General features: G+C 42.0%; 1 protein-coding gene across 5 annotated transcripts in view; it reads right to left on the reverse strand.

The window, feature by feature from the left end:
• The window catches only part of prex2 (phosphatidylinositol-3,4,5-trisphosphate-dependent Rac exchange factor 2), a 94,579-nt gene that overhangs the window by 57,277 nt on the left and 15,991 nt on the right, over positions 1 to 21,311 (reverse strand). For 3 of the 5 annotated variants that reach the window (XM_040043682.1, XM_040043683.1, XM_040043686.1), the window contains exons 2-13: positions 20,261 to 20,332; positions 19,232 to 19,354; positions 17,664 to 17,768; positions 15,502 to 15,603; positions 14,531 to 14,692; positions 11,791 to 11,924; positions 11,369 to 11,472; positions 9,729 to 9,878; positions 9,181 to 9,322; positions 4,807 to 4,907; positions 3,718 to 3,821; positions 3,572 to 3,621 (exon numbers count right to left, since the gene is read on the reverse strand). In XM_040043682.1, coding sequence (XP_039899616.1) covers positions 3,572 to 3,621; positions 3,718 to 3,821; positions 4,807 to 4,907; positions 9,181 to 9,322; positions 9,729 to 9,878; positions 11,369 to 11,472; positions 11,791 to 11,924; positions 14,531 to 14,692; positions 15,502 to 15,603; positions 17,664 to 17,768; positions 19,232 to 19,354; positions 20,261 to 20,332 — 1,349 coding nt within the window. Of the gene's footprint in view, positions 1 to 3,571; positions 3,622 to 3,717; positions 3,822 to 4,806; positions 4,908 to 9,180; positions 9,323 to 9,728; positions 9,879 to 11,368; positions 11,473 to 11,790; positions 11,925 to 14,530; positions 14,693 to 15,501; positions 15,604 to 16,609; positions 17,613 to 17,663; positions 17,769 to 19,231; positions 19,355 to 20,260; positions 20,333 to 21,311 lie in introns of those variants that run through there. The other 2 variants (XM_040043685.1, XM_040043684.1) reach the window with 2 other exon arrangements.

Here is a 21,311-nt window from a genome sequence, read left to right on the forward strand (position 1 = left end):
TCCCCTGGAGTGGCTGGATTCACTGATTTCTTGTAATGAAAGCAGAGGCTTAAGGGGGGCAAAGAAGCTGCAGAGGGTTATGGGGTCTGCATAGTATATACCCCCATCTTTGCCTAATCACTCTTACTCTGCCAGGAAATTCCACCTAATTAGGCAGGGGCTGGTTGCTCCAATTAAACTCTGGCATTCCCAGGCCCTGTGATGCATTGTACTGGCTTCCCAGGGAGAATGCGCTGCGCAGATATGTGAGCTAACAACGCACACAACTCAAGTTCACCAACAGGAGTTTTTACGTCAAGAGTTTTGGCCTCAACACAAAAACACCAGTGGACTGAATGCTGACAATCCAAACATACACACACAAATTCACCCTTTGGGGTTTTTAGTAGTTAGAGCAAACAAAAAAGTCTCTATGCTGGGACAGATGAAGGATCAGCGTGCCCCCGCTAGCCATGGCACAGTTTTATAGTTGTGAAATTCAAGCTTTTATTCGGGTTATTTGAAATCAGTATAAACAGCCAACTCTGATGTTGTGTTTCGCCATATGACACATTAGCAGGTGGCAATAGAATTAAAGTCAGATTATAAGAAGTAAAAACCAAAGCAGGCCAGCAGATTCAGCTCAGTTCAATCCAACTTTATTTATACTGCGCCAATCACAACAACAGTCGCCACCCTAAGGTAGAAAGCCTACATTAGTAGACAAAATTCCAACAATCTTCTATGAGTATGGGTTATGTGACAGCAGGAAGGAAAAACTCCCTTTTAACAGGAAGAAACTTCCAGCAGACGTGGGCTCAGGGAGGGGCAGCCATGTGCTGCAACTAGTTAGGGGGTGAGCACAGGAGGGCAGGACAAAATCCAAATTACGGAAGCGAGGAAGCAAAGAAGGAAATGGATGGAAAGAAGTCCTCATTATATCATGGGAAGTCCCTTGGCAGCCTAAGCCAATGGCAGCATAACTAAGTGATTGCTCAGGGTCACCTGACCCAGCCCTAAATACAAGCTTTATCAAAAAAGACATTTTTAAATCTAATATTAAAAACAGAGTGGGTGTCTGTCCTGAGTCCAAACGTGGAGCTGGTTCCAAAAAAGAAATCCTGAGAGTAGCTGAAGTCTTTGCCTCCCTCTCTGCTTTTGGAAAAACCAAGGAATCTGCAGTCTGAGAGTGCACTGTGAGGTCTCTAAGATATAACGAGGCCTGATTTTTCAAAGAACTTGTATACTCCAATAAACATTTAGGCACTCTAGGCAAAGCTTTAAAAACAAAAAAACACTTGCCTAAGTGACAATTTCTACATAGCCTACGCTGGATGAGTCCACTTTGGGGAGTTTCCAGTATTTTCCCTTATTGTAAGATACTGAGAGAAGTCACATTAGTTTCATTACTCATTCTATCCAGCCAGCATGCTTATTTTCCAAGTTTAATTACTGTTTTGCATCATGCTGTATGTCATTTTAAATCAGGAATGGCTCTGCGTGCCTTTCAAAAAACAAGATCAATATGATGTCAGTCACTCTAAATGAAATGTGTTAAGAGCTGTTTTTGAGACAAAAAAAATGAGGCACTGTTGAGCTAGCTGTGACTGGGCCACGTGATGCTGCAAGGTACAGAGACGCATCCGAGGGAAACTGCCTGTAGTCTTGAATTTAGAATCAGGAGAAAGTACAAAACTCAATTCAATTTAATTTGATTTATTTAGCGAAAAATCACAACAAAAGCTGCCTCAAGGCGCTTTGTAGTGTAAAGTGAAGACCTTACAATAATAGGAAGAAAACAGAGAAAAACCCAACAGTCATATGACCCCCTATGAGCAAGCACTTTGGCAACAGCGGGAAGGAAAAACTCCCTTTTAACAGGAAAAAACCTCCGGCAGAACCAGGCTCAGGGAGGGGCGGCCATCTGCTGTGACCGGTTGGGGGTGAAAGCTGAAGGCTCTCCCTCCCATTCTTCTTTTAAAAAGGAACCACAAGTAACCCCGCAGTCCGAGAGCGAAGCACTCTAATGGGGTAATACGGTACTATGAGGTCATCAAGTTAAGATGGGGCCTGATTATTCAAGACCTTGTATGTGAGGAGCAGGATTTTAAATTTGATTCTGGATTAACAGGGAGCCAATGAAGGGAAGCCAGTATAGAAAAAAATATGCTCTCTCTTTCTAGTCCCTGTCAGTACTCTTGCTGCAGCATTTGAGGCTTTTCAGGGAGTTTTTAGGACATCCTGGAATTAATAAGCCTAGAAGTAATAAATGCATGAACTAGATTTCCAGCATCACTCTGAGACAGGATGTTTTTAATGTTGGAGATACTGGATGGAAATGGAAGACAGCAGTCCTACATATTTGTTTAATATGCGCATTGAAGGATATATCTTGGTCAAAAATGACTCCAAGATTCCTCACAGTGTTACTGGAGGCCAGAGTAAAGTAGCCAGAGTGAGCATCTGGCTAGATAGTGCATTTCTTGGATTTCTAGGACCAAATACAATAACCTCAGTTTTATCTGAAATAGAAAGTTTGAGGTCATCCAGGTCTTCATGTGCTTATGGCATTCCTGCAATTTAACTAATTTGTGTGTGTTATATGGCCTCATGGATAGAAAAAGTTGGCTATCATCTGCATAGCAGTGACAATGCATGCTATGCCTTCTAATTACACTGTCTAAAGGAAGCATGTATAATGTAAATAGAACTGGTCCTAGCACGGAACCCTGGAGAACTCGCTAACTAACCTTTGTGTTTGAAAAGGACTCACCGACTCACCACTGCACAGTACCTTCAATACCCACAACATCTCTTATTGCTGTAACAGTATCGAACGCCACACTGATGTCTAGTGGGACAAGCACAGAAACCTGGTCATATATTTTTGACAAAACAATCTGCATGAATAACTTTAATTTTTGGCTTTATTTATTGAACAACAGGTTTTATACTGATGAAAATGTGGAATGAAATTAAGATCTCTCCACAAAAGCAAGTAAAAACACCACAAATATGGGAATGTTTGTCAAACTTGTATTACTACAACTACCAGATATTTAGAATTACCTTTTAAGCTGCTTACCATGTTGATCAAGACCATGTGTTAGGTTATAAAACACACACACACACACAAACAAAAAGGGGAAACTGTAGGAGGACCTTATTTGTAATCAAATGATCACCCACTTAACTCACATTCTTCATCATGACAACATTTTCCAACAAACTTTCCTCTCGGATGCATCAAAAGTGATGTGAGATTCATCACAATATCGCCAATTTTTGTTTTAAGCATGAATGTAAACATCGAAGGGAAATTGAGGGAATAGATTCAGTTTCTTTCAGCACATCTGTGTCTTGAGAACAGCCAGATAAAACCTGTCATGCTCAATCACCCACAGGAGCCTGTGCCAACTCCTCACAAGTCCTCGAAAACAATGAGCTCATAGTTCACAACCTAATCCCTCTTAGTCACTTTTTCGTATGTGGCAGGCAGGGGTTATTTTTAGGCACAAAAGCCAGACGCTGAACTACACGTGCCCCCACCTGGCTTGACTGCAATGGAGTGGAAAAGAAAATGACCGCCCACCTGATGACGGGAGTGAAGAGGCTGTGAAGACGACAAAACAGCCGAACACCCTGTGAGGAACAGGAGAGAGAGTTTGGGTTATTTCAGCGATATGCGCTTAAAGTGCGATTTTAAATCGACTCGCGTTTCCACCGCAGCACTGTTACCTTGGATATAACATCGTGCATGTCACTTCTCGGGTGGTAGGTGCCGTCGTCGTAGCGGAAACGGTAGAGCACGGGCTCTGGTTTGAACTGGTGTTTGTCTGTGACTAAAGAAATGCCACACATTCAGGCCCCAGAGTGAAGGGGAGCATTATTCAGTTTGCTTTAAATGTGAAAATTAAAAAAAACCAAAACACATTCAAACCAAGCAGGGCTGCACAGAGAAACAAGCTCTCCAGACAAGAAAAGGACTCCAACCCCACACAGAGCAGTCACAGATAGCACAGCTGCTCAGAGCTTCCTGCTTTTCTCGCTTCAGGGGACTGTGTGTAGACCCTCCAGCAGTCATAAAAGCTGGCTCCGTACTCTTGGCTGCAGCTGAGCGGGTTCCATTAAAGTTTTTGTTTTTTTTGTTGTTTTTTTTAAATAAAAAGATATTCTATCGTTTTTCGCATGGGGACTGCTAACTGCACCGTGAGAGAGAGCTCGGAGGGGCTCTGAGTTATTCCTCTCTTTCAGGAACAGCTCTAAAGCCCCATCTCATTTCTCACTGAGGAAGCAATAAAGTGCCCCTGAGTGATTTAAGATACAACTTGACTTGGGGCCCTACACTTTTGAGGAAAAAAACGAAAGAAAAAAGAAAGAAAAACCATGCAGGGCTGCATGCGCCATTTAGTGTGAATGCAGAGTGTTAGCCAGCTTAAAGTCTCATGCACTAAACACACTTGTTACCCAAAGCCACAGAACAGCAGCTGAGAAAATATAACACAAACATTAAGGCAAGAAAAGATTAATATTTATAATCCCTTACCTAAACATTGTGTCAAAGCTGTGTTTAAATGGGACACCTGCTAAGAAATAAATAAGAGAGCCACATCTACTTTGTAGACTCCAGCCAGAGAGTGAAAGCACAGCATTCTTCAGACATGTCTAGAGGTTAGGTTAGGGAATGGCAGGCATTTGCATGCTCTACACTGTGCAGCACAAAGTAAATTAGACTGTGGCAGATTTGATTTAATATGTGGGACAGCAAAGGATGATAAAGCGGGTCTGAGTGGGAGAGAGGACGGGAGATAAAAATGAAAAACTAACCGTGGTGGATGATACCATTCTCCAGCAGAGCTTGACCCAGGTGAACCCCTTCTTCTGGGTTGTCCGTTTCACCGATTTCCATCAGCCAGGACACAAACTCACTGGTCGGGTGGGGGAATAAATTTCAAAAAACAGAAGCTCAAAATAAAGAACTGGCACAGCAACATACGTGGCTCAGTCGCAACAACACAACACAAATGCACAGAAAACCCATGGGAAATTTCCTCGCTTCATAAAAGGGCAATGTTTGTGATTATTGGAGAGAGAAGAGAAGAAACAGCCTTCATAACTTTCTACAAACTGCATTTACTCTAAATCAACGTGACTATGGCAACAAACACCCGGGCTGGCAAAGGGGGAATGATTTATTTACAGTCAAGGCCCAGGTTTGTTTGTTAAAACAACCAGCAGGCCTCAGTTCTCGCTTTTTGTCCAGTTTGACTTTATTTAATTTAGACACATAATTTAATAACATCAATAACAGAGGATTTGACTCAAGCTTGGGAATTTCTTGATAGAAAAACACGTTTTTTTAGGGGGTGGGTTTTTCCCCCTCTGCACCATTTACAACTGGAAAGAGAAAAACAAACCAACCACTAAAAGGACCAAACACAGCATCCGATGTTCTGGCCCAAATGAACTTAATGGGATAATTCTTTATAATTTAGTGACTCAATAAAAGAGACAGAGAGTAAAGACAGAGAGGACTGAGCATGAACAGGCAATGCAGCGGCAGTCTATCTGATTACATCCTTGATGTCCCGTCTGTCCGCAAAAGCCAAACAAACACATCCAGCAGCACGACTGGAATTCTGTGGAACACACTTCCAGGCCACGATGGGGGCAACTGGTGTCAAAGTTGAGCCAAAAGCAGCATTTTTTAAAACGATTTTAGAGAAACAACTACTGAACACGCCACCGCCAGCTTGTCACACTCTTGAACCACTGATTGCTGATGTCTTTTCACTCCAAAATAAACCTCGGGGGAAACCACAAACCTATAACAACCTCTGTATGGAGAAATGATCTGAAAAGGTCAATGATGGGGTTGAATATGGCTTTTATACCTTCTTGAAATAACCCCCAAAAGGATTTGTGCATCTTTCTGGGATCAAACTGGGGCTCTTTCGCTCGTTAGATGAACACTGCTACACTATGGAGCCGCTAGTTACGAGTAAAAATGGAAGAAAACTGGAAACATCCTGCGCAGCCTTGGCCCAAGTGTAGAGCACACTGCCCACTAATCACAAGGTTTGCTGCAACTCCGTGCGCCAAAGGGCTCTTGGACAAGATACTAAACCAAGTTGCATATGATGCCAGGTAAACACCTCACGTGTGTGTGTGTGTGTGTGTGTGTGTGTGTGTGTGTGTGTGTGTGTGTGTGTGTGTGTGTGTGTGTGTGTGTGTGTGTGTGTGTGTGTGTGTTAAACTGGGTGAATTCAATTTTTTGTAACATTTCCTAGCCAAACTTGAATTTTTGTGGTTACTTATATGTTGTCATGGATTTTTTTTTTAAATCTCCCACTGAATCAAATATTTTACAAGGTTAAAACAGATTCGAAGCTTAAAGGTCAACTTTTTAGGAAATTAGGATAATCCTTTTATTTCCAGCAGAAGTCACATAAAAAATATTATTGGGGGCAGGGAGAGACGCTCTATGTAGAACTTCTGGAGGTCTTTATGCTTGTTTAATATGAGTAGTACTTGGCAGTCAGAAGAAGCGGTTGCCTCTAACTGAAGCTTCATATACACATGCTTAGGTATAGACTAAACAAACAAGATAGAAAGTGTTAATTAGTGCGCTTTAAAGGTGCTTCATTTAAATACATTTTAGTGCCTTCGGGCAGAGACGGCCAAGCTGTTTCCCCCCCCCATGTGGTCTTTATGGTGAGCTGAACAAACTACCCGCTGGCATAACTTCATATTTACAGAACAGGAAGAGCATTGCAAGAGATAAAAAGGCTTCTTACAGAACTCTCAGCAAGAAAGCAATTACGCATGTTTCTCCATTTTCCAATATCATTTCCCATGTCCATGATCATGGTGCATAAGGGGTTGCTCCCGATGCATTCATCCAAGTGTAAGCATTTATGACTGTATGAATATGTGGGTGAATGAGGCTTGTAGTATAAAGCGGTTTGAGTGCTCAAGCAGAGTAGCAAAGCGCTATACAAGAACCAGTCCATTTACCATAACTGTCATAGATACTCACCAGCATCTGTCACGACAATATACTGCTAGAGTCCATCATACGTAGAAAATGGTTTTTCTGTTTGTTTCAGGTTTAAAATTGGATGATAATGTCAGACTAGGTGGCTCTCATACACATTTTCTTTGATGAATTACCCTCTCGCAGAAAACTAACCTCAAATAAGATCATAACATTTTTCTGAGACACAGAAATAGCCCTCTGTTTTAAAAAGAAAAAGTCAGAAAGAAAAAGGGAGAGGCGTGGAAAGGGGATAATGGCAAAGCATTTCACAATGGAGGGAGTGGGCTGACTTGAAGCCATAGGCAATGTGGTTTTCATCAGAGACATACAATGCTGGTTTCCATAAGCCAATTACGCCTACATGTAATCATCTCCGAAATCAGCGCAGACAGGAGAAGTACCGAGGGGCCAGAGATGTCCTTTTACCCACAAGTGGTCATCCAGGTGTAAGGGGATAGGTTTTCAAAGAAAGCTTCCCTGAGCTTCTTTCTCACCATATGATCGCTTCAGACTCAACAAGATGACCGCATCGGACTAGTGTTTGATCCTGCTAATCTTTTCAGCTGACAGATCCATTCCTTCTCCGGACCGCAAGGGATCTGGTGTTGTCTGTGTGGACCAAAGGAGAAAGTAACCCTTCATTTCAAACCACCATGCCATGTAACTTGGCCACAACTATGTCCAATTGGACTTTTTGGTTGGTTTTTGCTCCCCTCCTCTCTCTTTATGCTTTTAAAAATAACAGGGATTTTGACATGACTGTATAAGCTCGGGAGATTTTCAACGTGACTGTAACAACTCAAGAAAAACAAACTGAAAGTACAATTTTATAACAAATGGAAAACATGGCTCATTCTGAATTGTACTGGAGTGTTTACAAGGCAAATTTGTTAGAGAGGATCAGAACTTGAACAGAATCCAACCCAGGCCGTCTTTTGGAAGCATTCAATGATTTAGCTGAGCCTTTAAAATTACAGGCGTCCCTCTGTAAACATATTTTTGGCTGCCACACGTCATCATCAGAAGCTTCTTGTTTTTTATTATCTTTATCCACGTTCGCCACCTTCTCAGTCACACTTTGTCCTCTTCCCACATTGGGGTACAATATGGGATAGATGCTATATAACAAGAGAGGATGCTGAACATGTCGAATGGACCGAGGGAAAGAGTTTTGCAGTTCCCAGATTCCCGATAAAAGTGTCTGTGCCCACATATTTGATCTCATTTGAAGTAGAACTACAAAAAAAAAAAAAAAAGTTTGTCCTTGTCAGGCATTCAAGTCTTTTATCTCATTAAAGCACACAAGTGCGCAGAAACCTACAACACTGACGTGAAACCAATTCGTCTGCATTTCACATTATGAAAGCAAAATACCCAAATGGTGGCATCAACTTCTGCTTACCTAAAATAACCCAAGGACGAGATTTTCAGCAAAGCTCCACTCACGGTAAATATTTTTCACCTGTCAGCGAGTGCAGGAGAGATAGTCATATTCAGACTCAAAAGTAAATATGGAAAGCACGCCCAAATTAACTGTGAAAATTCAAGGACAACGATGAGCGTGACACACTCTGATGGTAACACACGCACACACAGACAGAGCTGCCCTCTGGCATAATGAACCTTCTACAACAATTACCTCATGGATTTCTCTGCAGACAGCTTACTATAATCTAACATGGGCGAGGGAGCAAAAGGGGCAGTCAGCGGAGCCGCGCAGGGATATCTAGCCTGTGATTTATGACTGGCATTCAGTGGCCGATCCATCCCCAGACACCACACCAATAATCCTTAAATAAGATTCATGGGCTAAATCTCGCTGGATTTCATTTTCCCGTGACTGAGATGGCGGATCCACAACACAGAGTCTCTTGAGCAGAAAGTGCCATTGCTTTCTTCTTTCCAGCAGCTGTCTTTACAAATCCTGGCCAATTGATCTTTATTATTACGTTACATTACTAATACCACTTCTTTTAACATCAAGTACAAGGTCCTATAAATCTTTAGAGACACACAGAATACAGATTTAATCTTTGAAAGGCTCCTGGCACAGTCATGCAGTCTGACCTACTCACAGGTAAAATGCTTACATGACACAGAGAAAACCCATAGGGCTGAACACTCGATGGAATAAACATCAAGACCAGCAGAAGGATCCTTACCTTCCCAGGAAACACTTGGGGAAGGTGGTGAGCTTGCGTTTCCGGTCCTTTATGAGGTTACCCTTGGTCATGAGGTGATAGAGCTTCTCTCCCTTCTCTGACACCATCACCCACGTATCCTGCTCCATGCCGAGCCTCAGACCTACACAGGAGAGGGTGCAAAGAGCCCGTCAGTATCACCGCATTAATAATCTTTGCACCTAGCTCCGATACTAAAAGCATCAATCACTAGACAGAGAAGGTTAATGTCTCCTAATTTGAAAAGATAATCAGCAGTTGCAATAGCCTTCATTATGTGATCTGCTTGAGGGAAATAACACAGTTACTCAAGAAACCCCCTTCAGTCCTAGATGCAGATCCCACATGCTGATCGTAGCTGGGATCTATTTGCGTTTTTAATCATTCAAGTTATATTGCTTTGTATCGATTTTCCCAAAACGCAGCCTATATTTTCAGTTATTTAAATCAAGACAGATGCTAAGGAGAAAACATTGACCAGCTTTCCCTGAGTGTAATAAAAGCCCTGACACTGACAAACAGTTGCTTACTTTTCCTGCGTTCCCTCTCTTTCATGATGGCCTCCAGCCACTCCTGCTTCTCCTCCGGGGTCTTGGCCATGCAGACGAACCACTTGTTCTTGGCCGTGTTGTGGATCTTCCAGCCGTTGTTCACTATGTTCCCGCTGCTGTGGTAGTCAGCTGAGGAGGAGAAAACACAGGCAGAAACAATCTCAGCTCCTTCTAGTTAGCTCTTTGCAAGGGGAGGACTTATTTAATCCCAGAACTTTTTCATATTTGAAAGGGGAAGGCCATGAGTCTGTGGGTACACTGATCGTGACACTGTAAACAGAGTTATTGAGAAGTTGGGTTCACAGTAAATAAGGGTTACCGCATGAAACACAGCAATAACATGGGGCACAAAGTGAGTCGCTGCAGAGAAAAGCAAAGCCGAATGACATAGTGACATTAGCGCTACTATAAAGGAGTGAAGAAAAAAAAAAATCTATAAATTTAAAAAAAACATGCCTCTTGATGAGTTATTGCTTTCCTATATAGCAGCGTGTGGTCTATTTTTAATAAAAAATAAATAAAACAAAACAAAAAACAACATCCAGAGAATATCATACTCTGTCTTACTGCAAATGCTGGACTCGGACTCATTTTTCCCTGCTCTACTATCAGACTTTCTATCGAGTGGTTCATTGATTATCGCTCTTCTCCTTTAATGAGATAAACGAGAGGGAACAAATGCAGAAGGAGGACTATCCATCAGCATTATTTACTACTGAGTCCTCAGAATACTCCTTCAGAGCTGGTGCGTACTTGTGATTAACTATGCCTGTAGTATATACATGTTAAGAAGCCTCCAGATAAAGGAAGTGAACTCTTGACCCATCATCATTTTCATCTTTTAGGAACCCCTTCCAGTCTCTTCCCAACATTCCTTTGATTTTTCTTTCTAAGCTTATCACAAAAAGCGACCCATTACAATCATCAATTACAATCACGTCTAAAAACACAGACGGTGTGGTGGTGGTGTCCTTTATATGGAATGCCCCGAGGGCGTGTTTCAACCTCAGGCAGCAAGTGTGCGCCTGGGAAAAAGTCGTGGCACTTTGTTAACATAGGAATCCAAGCTAAAATAATCCAGTCACCCTGGCTTTAAGATTGAGATCTCCCGCCTGTGGTGAAGAACACCCACAAGTTACTGCTCTGCCGCCTGCCTCGCCTGTTTATCCAGACCCAAGCCCATCCATCCCTCACCAAAAACACCCAATATTACTGCCCATCTAGGACCGTTGGAAAGGAAATGATGGCTTCTACAAATATAAATGCTAATCAGTGGCTATGTGAGGCCAAAAGACACAAGCGCTCAAGTTCACCGAGGACCAGCAGCAGCACAGCCCCAAGGATATGTAACTATAGACGTCTAAAAAATGTTTATAGGTAAGTCTCATTTTTCCATTGGCGATCCAAGTGTAAAAATCACACAGTTGTGCACCAGCTCACGCCAAGGACTATGTTGTCTACTTCTCCGTGTGGCTTATTATGGCATGTATTTAAATTCCTGCTGCCAGAACTGCTGTAAGTGGTCCTGGCAAGTTAGCACAGGCAATGACAAAAAATAATAAACTCAAACAGCAGCTGTCCAAAATAACCAGGGTATCTTCTTTTAGAGCACTGCTCACCTGTGCCATCATCCACATTTTCCACCTCCATCACCTCAGTGCTGATTCTTCCCCTGAACAGGTAGCGAGGGCCCTCGGTGGACGTCTTACTGTTTTTTAAACGCCTTTGACGGAGAGAAACAAGATGATGATTAATCCTTTAACATTTAAATCATATTTAATAGACAGTCACACTTACCAGCCTATTTTGACATCAAAGGTAATCAGTAGCAAAATACTTTACATTTAATACTTGATACTTTTCCAACTCCCTCACAAAACAGAACCTAAAATACTTCCCATAGTAAGAGGAAAGGAACGGTGCAGTGAATTATTTATAAAGTCTGTACTTTAAATGTTCTGTAGGAGGACAGACACACAGGAATTAGCACAAATATAATATTTTCATTCTCTCTGGAGAAGAGCAATGAATAAAAAGTCACCTATTTTTCTTCTTGCAGTAGACCAGAAGCTTGTCGAACAAGAAAAAAATCCTCTCTTGTATGTTCCCAGCTGAAATCTTCAGCAGGACACCCTGCATTAGCATCTCCGTGCATGTGTCTGTGATATTTGAACCCTGGAAATGGACAATGGTGCAGGGAAAAAAAAACAAACAAAAAAAAAAAACAGGTGAGTTGTCATTAACATGCATGAGAGACGTGGGAATTTGTGCACAAAGTTCAAGTTTTAATTTTAAACTATAGTAAAGTATATAAACTGTGGCATTTAGCATTCACATATATTGTCTGAACAGGAGGAGGGACTACAGAGCCCAACCTTTTCCTCTTCCCACTCTCAGGGGTCTGTAAAAACACCCCCGCTTCCTCACAGCAGATTGCTGTGGGATTTTAAAAACGCGCGGCCGTTAATAGCCTCTACAGAACAACATCCCGTCCAGTCCAACCATGTGCTGCACTGTTGCGTCTGGTCACCAGATTGGTTGGGGTTCCTGCTGCAAGTGATAAAGTGTGCTGTCTTTTCCCCTTACCTTGCCTGCTCTGGGAATTTATGTACCACGTTTGATCAGCCCTCCAGAGCTAAAAATAACCCCCATGCGCACAGAGGCGGAAAATGTGCTCCCAACGGAGACACGGGCGGGCCAAAACCTATCCCACTTTTTTTTCCCCACTTCTTTTCCTCCCTTCCCTTCTGCTGATCATTTTTCACTTTTCTTCCCCTGCTCTGTTCTTCGCTATCTTTTATTCCTTCCTCCACACTTTTCTTTTTAACTCTCCCACTCTTTCAAGGGCCCATGACCAGATGTTAAACTAATTTGCAGCTTTTCAATGTGTGCGCACCAGACACAGAAAGAGGTCTCGGTCACTTAAAGGGGCCAATGGCAACATCACACCGGTCCAGATTGTAAAGCAGCGTGTCCTTAATGGAAGAACTGACACTTCCTCTTTGTGTTAGACATGCTTTTAGCAGAGCCTCCATCCCATTCACTTAAATTTGCACTTCTTTTGCAGCATTTTTCACTTGTTCTTCATATTAACCGTGTTCCATAGAAAAAGCTTCACACTTCAAACCCTCAATCATCCGTTTCATCCAGAATTCAAGCATCTACTTTCATAGTAAGACAATGACTCATAACAATTGCAAAGCAGGATATGCCATTAATTAAGAGGGAAAAAAAATAAAGAATTAAGCTCTGAAGTGGTATTTGCCAATTACCTCGAGAGATGAGAGAATTTTTTAAGCTAAGGAAGCCAAATCAAGCAAACTCTACAACTCAAGTACATTTTAAGCATGCTAATTAAACTAGAGAACAGAATGTGAAATGAAACTTGAAACTACAACCCTCTAGTCTAAAATTAACATATTTTTATAGCGCACAGTGACAAAACACAGACACATGCAACACTAACCAACTGGCAATCACTACCCTGACGAATGCTGGCAGCACACAATCATGGCGACCACTTTGGGCCACAGCCCTGCTTCTCACACGGGAGGTGAACCTGCCAGGATGCCCCGAGGGTAGCCAGCAGTGAAACGGGTCAGCGCTAACAAGCAATCATCCCAGGAGGAGGAGCAGAAATGGAAAAAAAACAGCGTCTCTCACAATCACTCCTCATCCCACTGAAATACCTCAAAAACACCCACACAGAAAAACAAGATACAACCATCACTCAGTTCTTTCTCCCCCCGCCTCTCTTCTCTCCCTCTTAGTTCCATCTCATTTAGAGCCGGAGAGCCTGGCGTGCAGCAGTCGCAGGACCAGCTCCAGAATGAGCTAATGTTTACAATTAATAAAAAGTACTGAGGGGAAACTGCAAAGTAGCTACAGCCAGGATTATGTTGAACACAAGATGTCACCCCACCCAAAAACTAAGCCTGACTCTGATTACGCTATTCTTAGATTTGTGTGTGTTTGTGTGTCGCTAAAACCTGTATAATGGCCTTACATTGAGGTTTTGGGTTGGATTTAAACTGTATTAATGGATCCACTATTGAAGTTCCTGCCATATATTTTACTGTAAAGCAAAACACTCGCACTAAAAGGCATCCAATAATACAGCCACTCTTTAAAGTTGTGGGTGACCATAGAAAAAGTAGAACAAGTCAGTCAAATGCAAGAAACTCTAAATATTTTAGTCAAAAAGCCTGTTTTCTATTTAGAAACAAATATCTGTTGCTGCCTGAAAAGGCTCTATCAACACTGCAGCATGTCTCTGTGTGCATGTGTGCTGGAAGCCTTAAGGCCCTTTCACATGAAGCCAGGTCAATTACATAAGTATTCTGCCCTCTTTCTGTACAATTACCATCACTTTTTACACTTTTTCCAACTACTACGACCCCTTATTAAGCCTACCTACGGGGGGGGGGAAATAACCCTACATACAAAGAAGTGCAATCTACCCGATGGTGATCTGACTGCTCACCCCAAAGCATGACGGCTTTAACTCAACCATGCAGAAGAAGTATGGCTATTGTGAATACAAGTCATTGTTCCCGGCGAGTATACGAAAGCTTAAAAGGCTACACAAGTCAGGCCATGTGGAATTCTTGCTGGCACAGGGCTGAGTAACTTTAAATAAGTCATGACTTTCAGCTTAAGTAGTGAAAGCTCAGCTTAGGACAAAAACAAAACAAAACAAATCCCCAAAACTCTGAAATACAGCAAGACGTTAAGTTAAAGTTAATGAAATAAATCATTTAACATGCTTTACTGAGGCTCACCTCCCAGCCCTCGATATGCGACTGCCATTCCTCCAAAATCTCCAATTTTTCCATCTGTCTCTTGGCCTCATTGATGCTGGAGCACACCTCTTTCATCACCTGCAGAGACTCCTGTACCAGAGCGTAGTCGTTGTGCTTCTTCGGGGTCCTCTTAAGCAGCTCCTACGCATGTACAGATCACACAAAATGTCACATAATTTCACAGAAAAGTATAATTAAAGCGACGCAGTTGGAAGAATAGCTGGCAAATATTGCTCCATCATGAAAAGCACTTCACTTTTCACTCTCTCGTGGTTTTTGAGTTTAGTGGTTTAAACCCTTCTGCTGAAATGCCAATCTCATAATCTGTAGTCTAAACACTGTGTTTTAGCATGTCAGCTACTATTAGTGCACAATTTACACTCTTCTGGATGTATTGGTGTTACTTTACGGCCCTGGCAGCTGAAAGACTTCAAAAACGCAGCGCATCGGATTACCCCCTTATTATCATAACATCTCTGCGCATATGTTGGTGGCTGTTTAGAAAGCGCCTGGGAGAATTAATAGATCATAACAAGATAAATGAATAGGGACAGCTCAGATCACCAACTCAAACAAGCCTTTGAAAATGTATTTCATTTCACTCACGTTTCACATTCAAAAATGGAAACTTCAAAACTAACAACCTAGAGTGCCAGTGTGAATGAGCCCAGTCAAAGTGTCTGAAAGCGCAGCTGGGCCGCGGAGGTGATGATAGGCCTCGTGTTATTCCTGCAATGTGGCTGTGCCAGGGAACTAAAGCAGAGACGTGTCAGAATATGAGGCCAGTGTTTCATTAGCAAGGCAGAGGTTGATGTGAATAGGATGGGACAGCCCTAACTAATGACTAGGTGTGGTTGGACGAAAAGAGGGGAAGAAGTTGCTCTACAGAGGTGGCGCATGGGTGTGGTATCTCTTTAACACATGGTTAGCGTGCACAAGATTATACTCACTCTGAGCAACAACGGGTACTTGCAAATCCTCTGAATAGGAGCTACCAGATATCCCTCCAGTGGGACCTCTGTGTTTTTCCTGCCTCCCAGCAACATGTAGTTCTGGTGGGATTGAGAGGAGAGGATAACAGAGGAGAGTTAAATGAAATATGAAACATTGTCAGAGAATTCGTACTAATAATAAAAAAATAATAATAATAACATTACCAGTTACGAAGTGCTTTAAAGCTAGTAAAAGGTAAGTATGAATGGTCCAGCATACAGATTCATATATATATATATAGTGTTACATTCATTGCAACATACAACAAATGCAACCAAGTATTTGAGAAAGATTATGAAGAAGCTAACCTATAAAATGAGTTTTCAGCAGTCTGTTCAAGCAGGCTGTTTCAAAGTCTGGACGCTACAACCTCAAAAGTCTCCAGTTTTAAAATAAGAGCGCCGAACAGTTAGCAGGTGTCAAAATACATCGAATGCATACACAAAACTTTATGTGTTAGCATAAATTAGCAAAAAGCTGTGAAAATATTTTCATCTTCAATAAATTAACAAAATGATACAGAACTATTTAACAGCTGATTATTTCTTTTAAGTGATGTAACCCTTACAAATGTATTTGTGCCATTAGCTAACCATTTCGATGTTTAGCCATGATGTTTATCTTGCTATTTCAACTGTTAATCCTCAGAGTTAGCTAACATTTAACTTACAGCTATACTTTTAGCAAAATTATTGACAACTTTTTTTATTCCAAATTCAAGCTAGCTGGCTGTACTTCAGCTGTGTTTGTCTATGACTAGACTTTAGCTAAAACATTTCAACAGTTAGCCATGAATTTAGAAAGCTATTTGAAACACATAGCTAACTTTCCTACTCCAATTTGTTTAAGTCCCGTCAATTCTTTCATTTTAATAGGTGAAGTAATCTTTCTAACTACACTTTAGTAAGAAGTATTTTCTGGGTTATTTGTAGCCATGTTTTGGAATCACGACACTACCAACACTGCTATCCACAAACTATAAGTTTTACTTTTCTCCCTCAGCATGACAATTCATGTGGTAGGTTGCAAATTATGAGGAAATATTCAATCACACCTTTCTCTCACCTGAAATTTAGAAGCGGTACTGCTGAATATAAACACTAAACCAGATTTTATTGCTGTCAGCAGGCCAAAGGTTATAGTGGAGGTTATATGGAGTGGATATCCCCATCTTGGTCACTGTAGGGTCTGGGAGATGACCTGAAGTATATAAGCTCATGGCTGACTGGATCTTGGAGGGTAACACGAGACCCAAACGGCCCTGATGGCAGGCTAGGTTACCAAAGGGTCAAGGCTATAAAGACCACAGCAGATCAGTGTCGGTTAATATCTTTGGCTAAACTGCCTCCTTAGATTAAAGACACCAGTTTTCCATATAGTTGTATATAGTACATGCATGTGCACATTTGTCTCTCACCCTATCAATTACACTCTGAGCAAAGGTCATACACTTCCCCACAGACGTCTCCAATCAATACAAGCAGACCTGCCGTCATACTCTAGTTTTTCTAAGTGTTTAACTCTTTACTGGAAGAAGGCGTCGTCTTTTCATCGTCTCCAAACACAGGGTGTGATGAGATGCTTATAACTGTCACACACAAAAAAAAGGAGCCAAAATTATTAACAGAGGATAAAACTATGAGTGGGGACCTGTGCATAAACAGAGAAGAAAAATGTGCACATTTTTTGACCTCCCTAAACACAATCCAGCAGTGGGAACGTAGTCAACTTTGTTCTCGCAACACGATGCTCCCCTGTGGAAGTGAAAGTTTCTAAGAACGTCGGAACAGGAAGTGGGAGTCAGCCCACACACAGGGGCAGAGCCACATCAGCTGTCAAACAAACTGGGACACAGAGTAGAGGGTTTTACACTGTCCAGCTGCTATGTGTGGGTGACTGCGTGTTTGTATGCCTAGGAGAGTGTGTAGTGGCCCTTAGAAATCACCTCAGACGCTGTAATTGTTCCAGAAATCATGTTTCTGTTTTACCAAGAACTAAAACAGATTTCTCAGATTTAGGCTTGAACTTACAATTTAATCGTTACTGAACCTAAACACATACATTTTTAAGACTGCATACAGTTTCTTCAAATACACAAAGGTTCGGAGTCTCTTCTCACCAGTAAACATGTCCTGACATTTCTGATCTTATTGAGCTCCAGCAGCAGCCTCTGGGCCTTCTCGTGGTTCCCGCAGTATTCGTCATAAATCTGAAAACGGCTCCTCTGCAAGAGCCAGAAAAAGTCAAGGTGAGAAAAGAAAAAAAAAAAAAAAAAAAAAAAGAGGGACGTGTAAGGAGCAGAAATTATGGTCAGAAAGCAACAGAAAGAGGGCAACAAAGTCAAACAGAAAAATGGGAAAGGAGAGGAGGGCATCAGAAAACAAATGAACCCAGACAGGGCAGTAAAGAAGACAGGAAATCTGACTGCAAAATAAAGAAAGATGAGAGAGAGAAAGAGGCAAACTGACTGGAGAGCACATATATATAATTGAGAAGATATAAATTATTCGTCCCACTCATCACCAAATACATAATAGTGATCATATCCTGCCATCTGCCTTGCAGCCATGACCGACAACCTTCCACCAAAGCCATTCATATGACATCCATACTCATTGTCTTTCGCAGCGGGCCCAGACCACACAGCCTCTAAATCACTCACTACAAAGCAGCAAAAATAGTACGCAGTCTTCAGCCGTGCTGCTGTGCCGCAGAAGACGAAGCGGGTGATCTGAAGAGACATAACTGTCAAAACAAGCGGGAGCGCGTACGAAAACAGAACTTTATGATTAACTTTACAGATCGCCCGACTCGAATCGTGTTTTCGAGGAAGACTATTTACGAACACCCAAATTGTTTATGTTCTGGCCTTGCGATGGATTGACTGATTCCAATGCATTCCCAAAAGGAAAGTTTTCAGCCAGCATGAACTAATGTTCAGGCCTGAGTCACAGAGGGAGTTGCACTGCCCAGCTGGCTGGCTTTTTTGTATTTCTGGAGTAGATTGTAGTGATTTGTTGGTGCTATAAAAGTTTCATGAAAGAATTACACAGAGTAGGAAACTCTGAAAAACGCTGCATAATACGTTAGGCGTGTCTAATTTGTTTCATCTCTATGGACACACATGACTGCTCATGACTGAATTATGGTCATAAGTTTTCAGTATATCCCATCTTGCTAATGAGGTCATCATGTCATAAACCTAAATGTACCACTTATACTGCCAGGTCATCTCTCTTGCACCTGTATGAGCAGCAGCTAGATGCGACTGACAAACTCGCCTTATCCCCAACAGAAGGACGCTCAGATTTATTAGACTTTGAAGACCGTTATACGCCAGCGTGCCTCAAGGCTTCGCATCAAAGAACTGCGATATACAGTGGGAAAGAGCAGTATATCAGAGCTCTATCAGGCATATCGCACATGTGGGCACTCTCACCGTGAGTAATCCAAGGGAGTTAAATTGACAACACGTGGAGCACGTCGGCATAACCGTGCACCGAAGCCCCGACAGAGGGTTTTTTTCCCCCCCTTTTTCAGATCACACGCTCCAGTGAACTGAGGAATATTACGAAGGGAGGTAGCATCAGTGCCACGGAGCTTTAGGAGCTCGGACAAAACATCGTAATTAAAATGCGTTGAGTTGACATTCAATTTGCAGAAGCACGAGTTGCACGAGTTACGTACAAAGTGCAAGAAGCAGCGACCGATTTCATGGTGAGCGTGAGGGTCGGGCTGCAGGAGGTCCTCCACCATGGACAGGAAGTCTTTGTGAACAGCCAGAATCTCCTCAATGTTAGAGAATAAGACCTAAAAGAGAGAGAGAGGGAGGGAGAAAGAGAGGCAGAGAGAGAATCAATACTTTGGCATATGCTTCCTCTTGTGGTCGGTGGTGCTTTGATGGCCACGGAATAAAAAAACGAGGTTTCTTTGTAATGAGTATCTTAGCTTAAGATCTCTTTGATATTTGAATTTCAAACATAATTAGAGATATTTTAAAAGAAAGAAAAAACAAAGGAACACAATGTTAAGATCTGTTGTGTGGAAACTTAGCCTTCATGTGGTGTTGACTTCTGCCCTTATTTATGTCATTTTTGTGGCGATATTAAAGAAAAAAAAACTGTGCTGGATAAGTGAAGCGAGTGAAATGAAACCAAAGCATGAAAACCAGAAGTCTTTCATGGGCGTTCTAAGGCCAGAATAAACTTAGTAGCTAGTGATACCAAGGAAAAAAGGAAAAACATCTGGGCAAATCCGATCGTTGCGTTTTCATTTTGGAGCACTCTCAGCCGCTCGGTGGCATTGCAGCTGTCGGCCTTTGCAGCGATGACCCTTTTCGTTATCTAAAAACCCCGTCAGCGTGTTCCCAAACAAATCAGAACATGAGGGGACACGTTCCAAAACACGGGACTTCCAGTAAATATCCAGTGAATGCATGTTTACCTTCAAAAGTAAGCAAGCTCAGAGAAGAAACGCTCCCACTGTGAGAGAGCATCCTTTATTATCCTCCAGCTGGGATAATTTAAAAATAGAATATATTTACAGCTGCTTCCTGGATCGCCCACTGCTTCTTCTACAGTCCAGAACTTGATGCAAGTTCAGGTTGAAAGAACCCCCACCCCCCTCCAAAAGAAGCTTAATTGTTAAATGAAACTTCCCAACTGTTCACGGGTAATGCCGCTGAGTGCAGTGTCAGAGCGAAAGACTGCTTCTCACCTTCACCGTTTCCTCTGTGACGTTCTTTTCGATTTTGGTGGCTGCGTACTGATTGAGACGATGCAGGAACACCTGAAGCAGAGCAGAAAAGGAAAACAACAGTTAACACTGTGGAAACGGTCCCACGGTAAATTGCTTTTTGGCATTTGATCTCTTGAACCTTAAACGGGCTGAATAGAAGACAATATTTGAGGCTTTCTGTGTGCAGCTGCAACTCTTCACAGCCACAGTAAATTGGTAACCTTCACAATGGACACCTGATATTGGCGAAATACAATCTTTACACTAAATGGGGGGGTAGGGGAAAAAAAAAAAAAAAAAAATTGCAGCTCGTGGTATTTCAAAGGCAGCGTTAAGTGGCTTTGGATGTGAATTGTAAAGGCCAACAGTGTGTGAACTGAGATGGATGGAAAGTGCTCTTAACTTTCTTCAGTCTCCGAGGACGCTGGTTCCCAGGCTGCTTTGCTGCATAAGCGCCCGACAACCCATTTAATGCTTCAGAGAACTTTCTGAGAATGGCAAATTAAGAAGGTGTGCTTCAAATGTAGTGCTAAAATGGGACTAAGGAGAAATTAGTCATTTTCTGAACTCTGCCTACGGGAGAGCTTTTAAAGACGAAGACATCCATCAGTGGGTACCGGGTGAGAATCTTTACGTTTACTGCATGTGTGCAGTGCTTGGGATAGGGTTTGGCAGAAAGCGATCCACCTTCAATTTGCTGCATCGTTTTCATTTTGATGGATGCTCGTATACGACTTACGGGAAGCTGTGATGAAATCAGAAGCAAGGCTGAAAAATCGAAACTTTTATAAAATATTAAGAAGATGTGAAATTACTGTCAATAGCTAAAAATGTTGCAATTTTTTTCCCCCAAAACAAAACTTTTTCTTGCTGAAAACTTTAAATAAGAGTTAATTAAGCAGCACTCAAGAAATGTCATTGTTACAAAAATCATGAAACTGTATTCAAGAGTCAAAGAGTTTATTGTCATGTGTGCAAAGGAAAAAAAGCATTTCTCTGCTGTCCACACACAGATGCCGGTTAATATGTA

The sequence above is a fragment of the Simochromis diagramma genome, unplaced genomic scaffold (genome assembly GCF_900408965.1).
Source record: "Simochromis diagramma unplaced genomic scaffold, fSimDia1.1 OVJJ01000602.1, whole genome shotgun sequence".
NCBI classification, from domain to species: Eukaryota; Metazoa; Chordata; class Actinopteri; order Cichliformes; family Cichlidae; genus Simochromis; species Simochromis diagramma.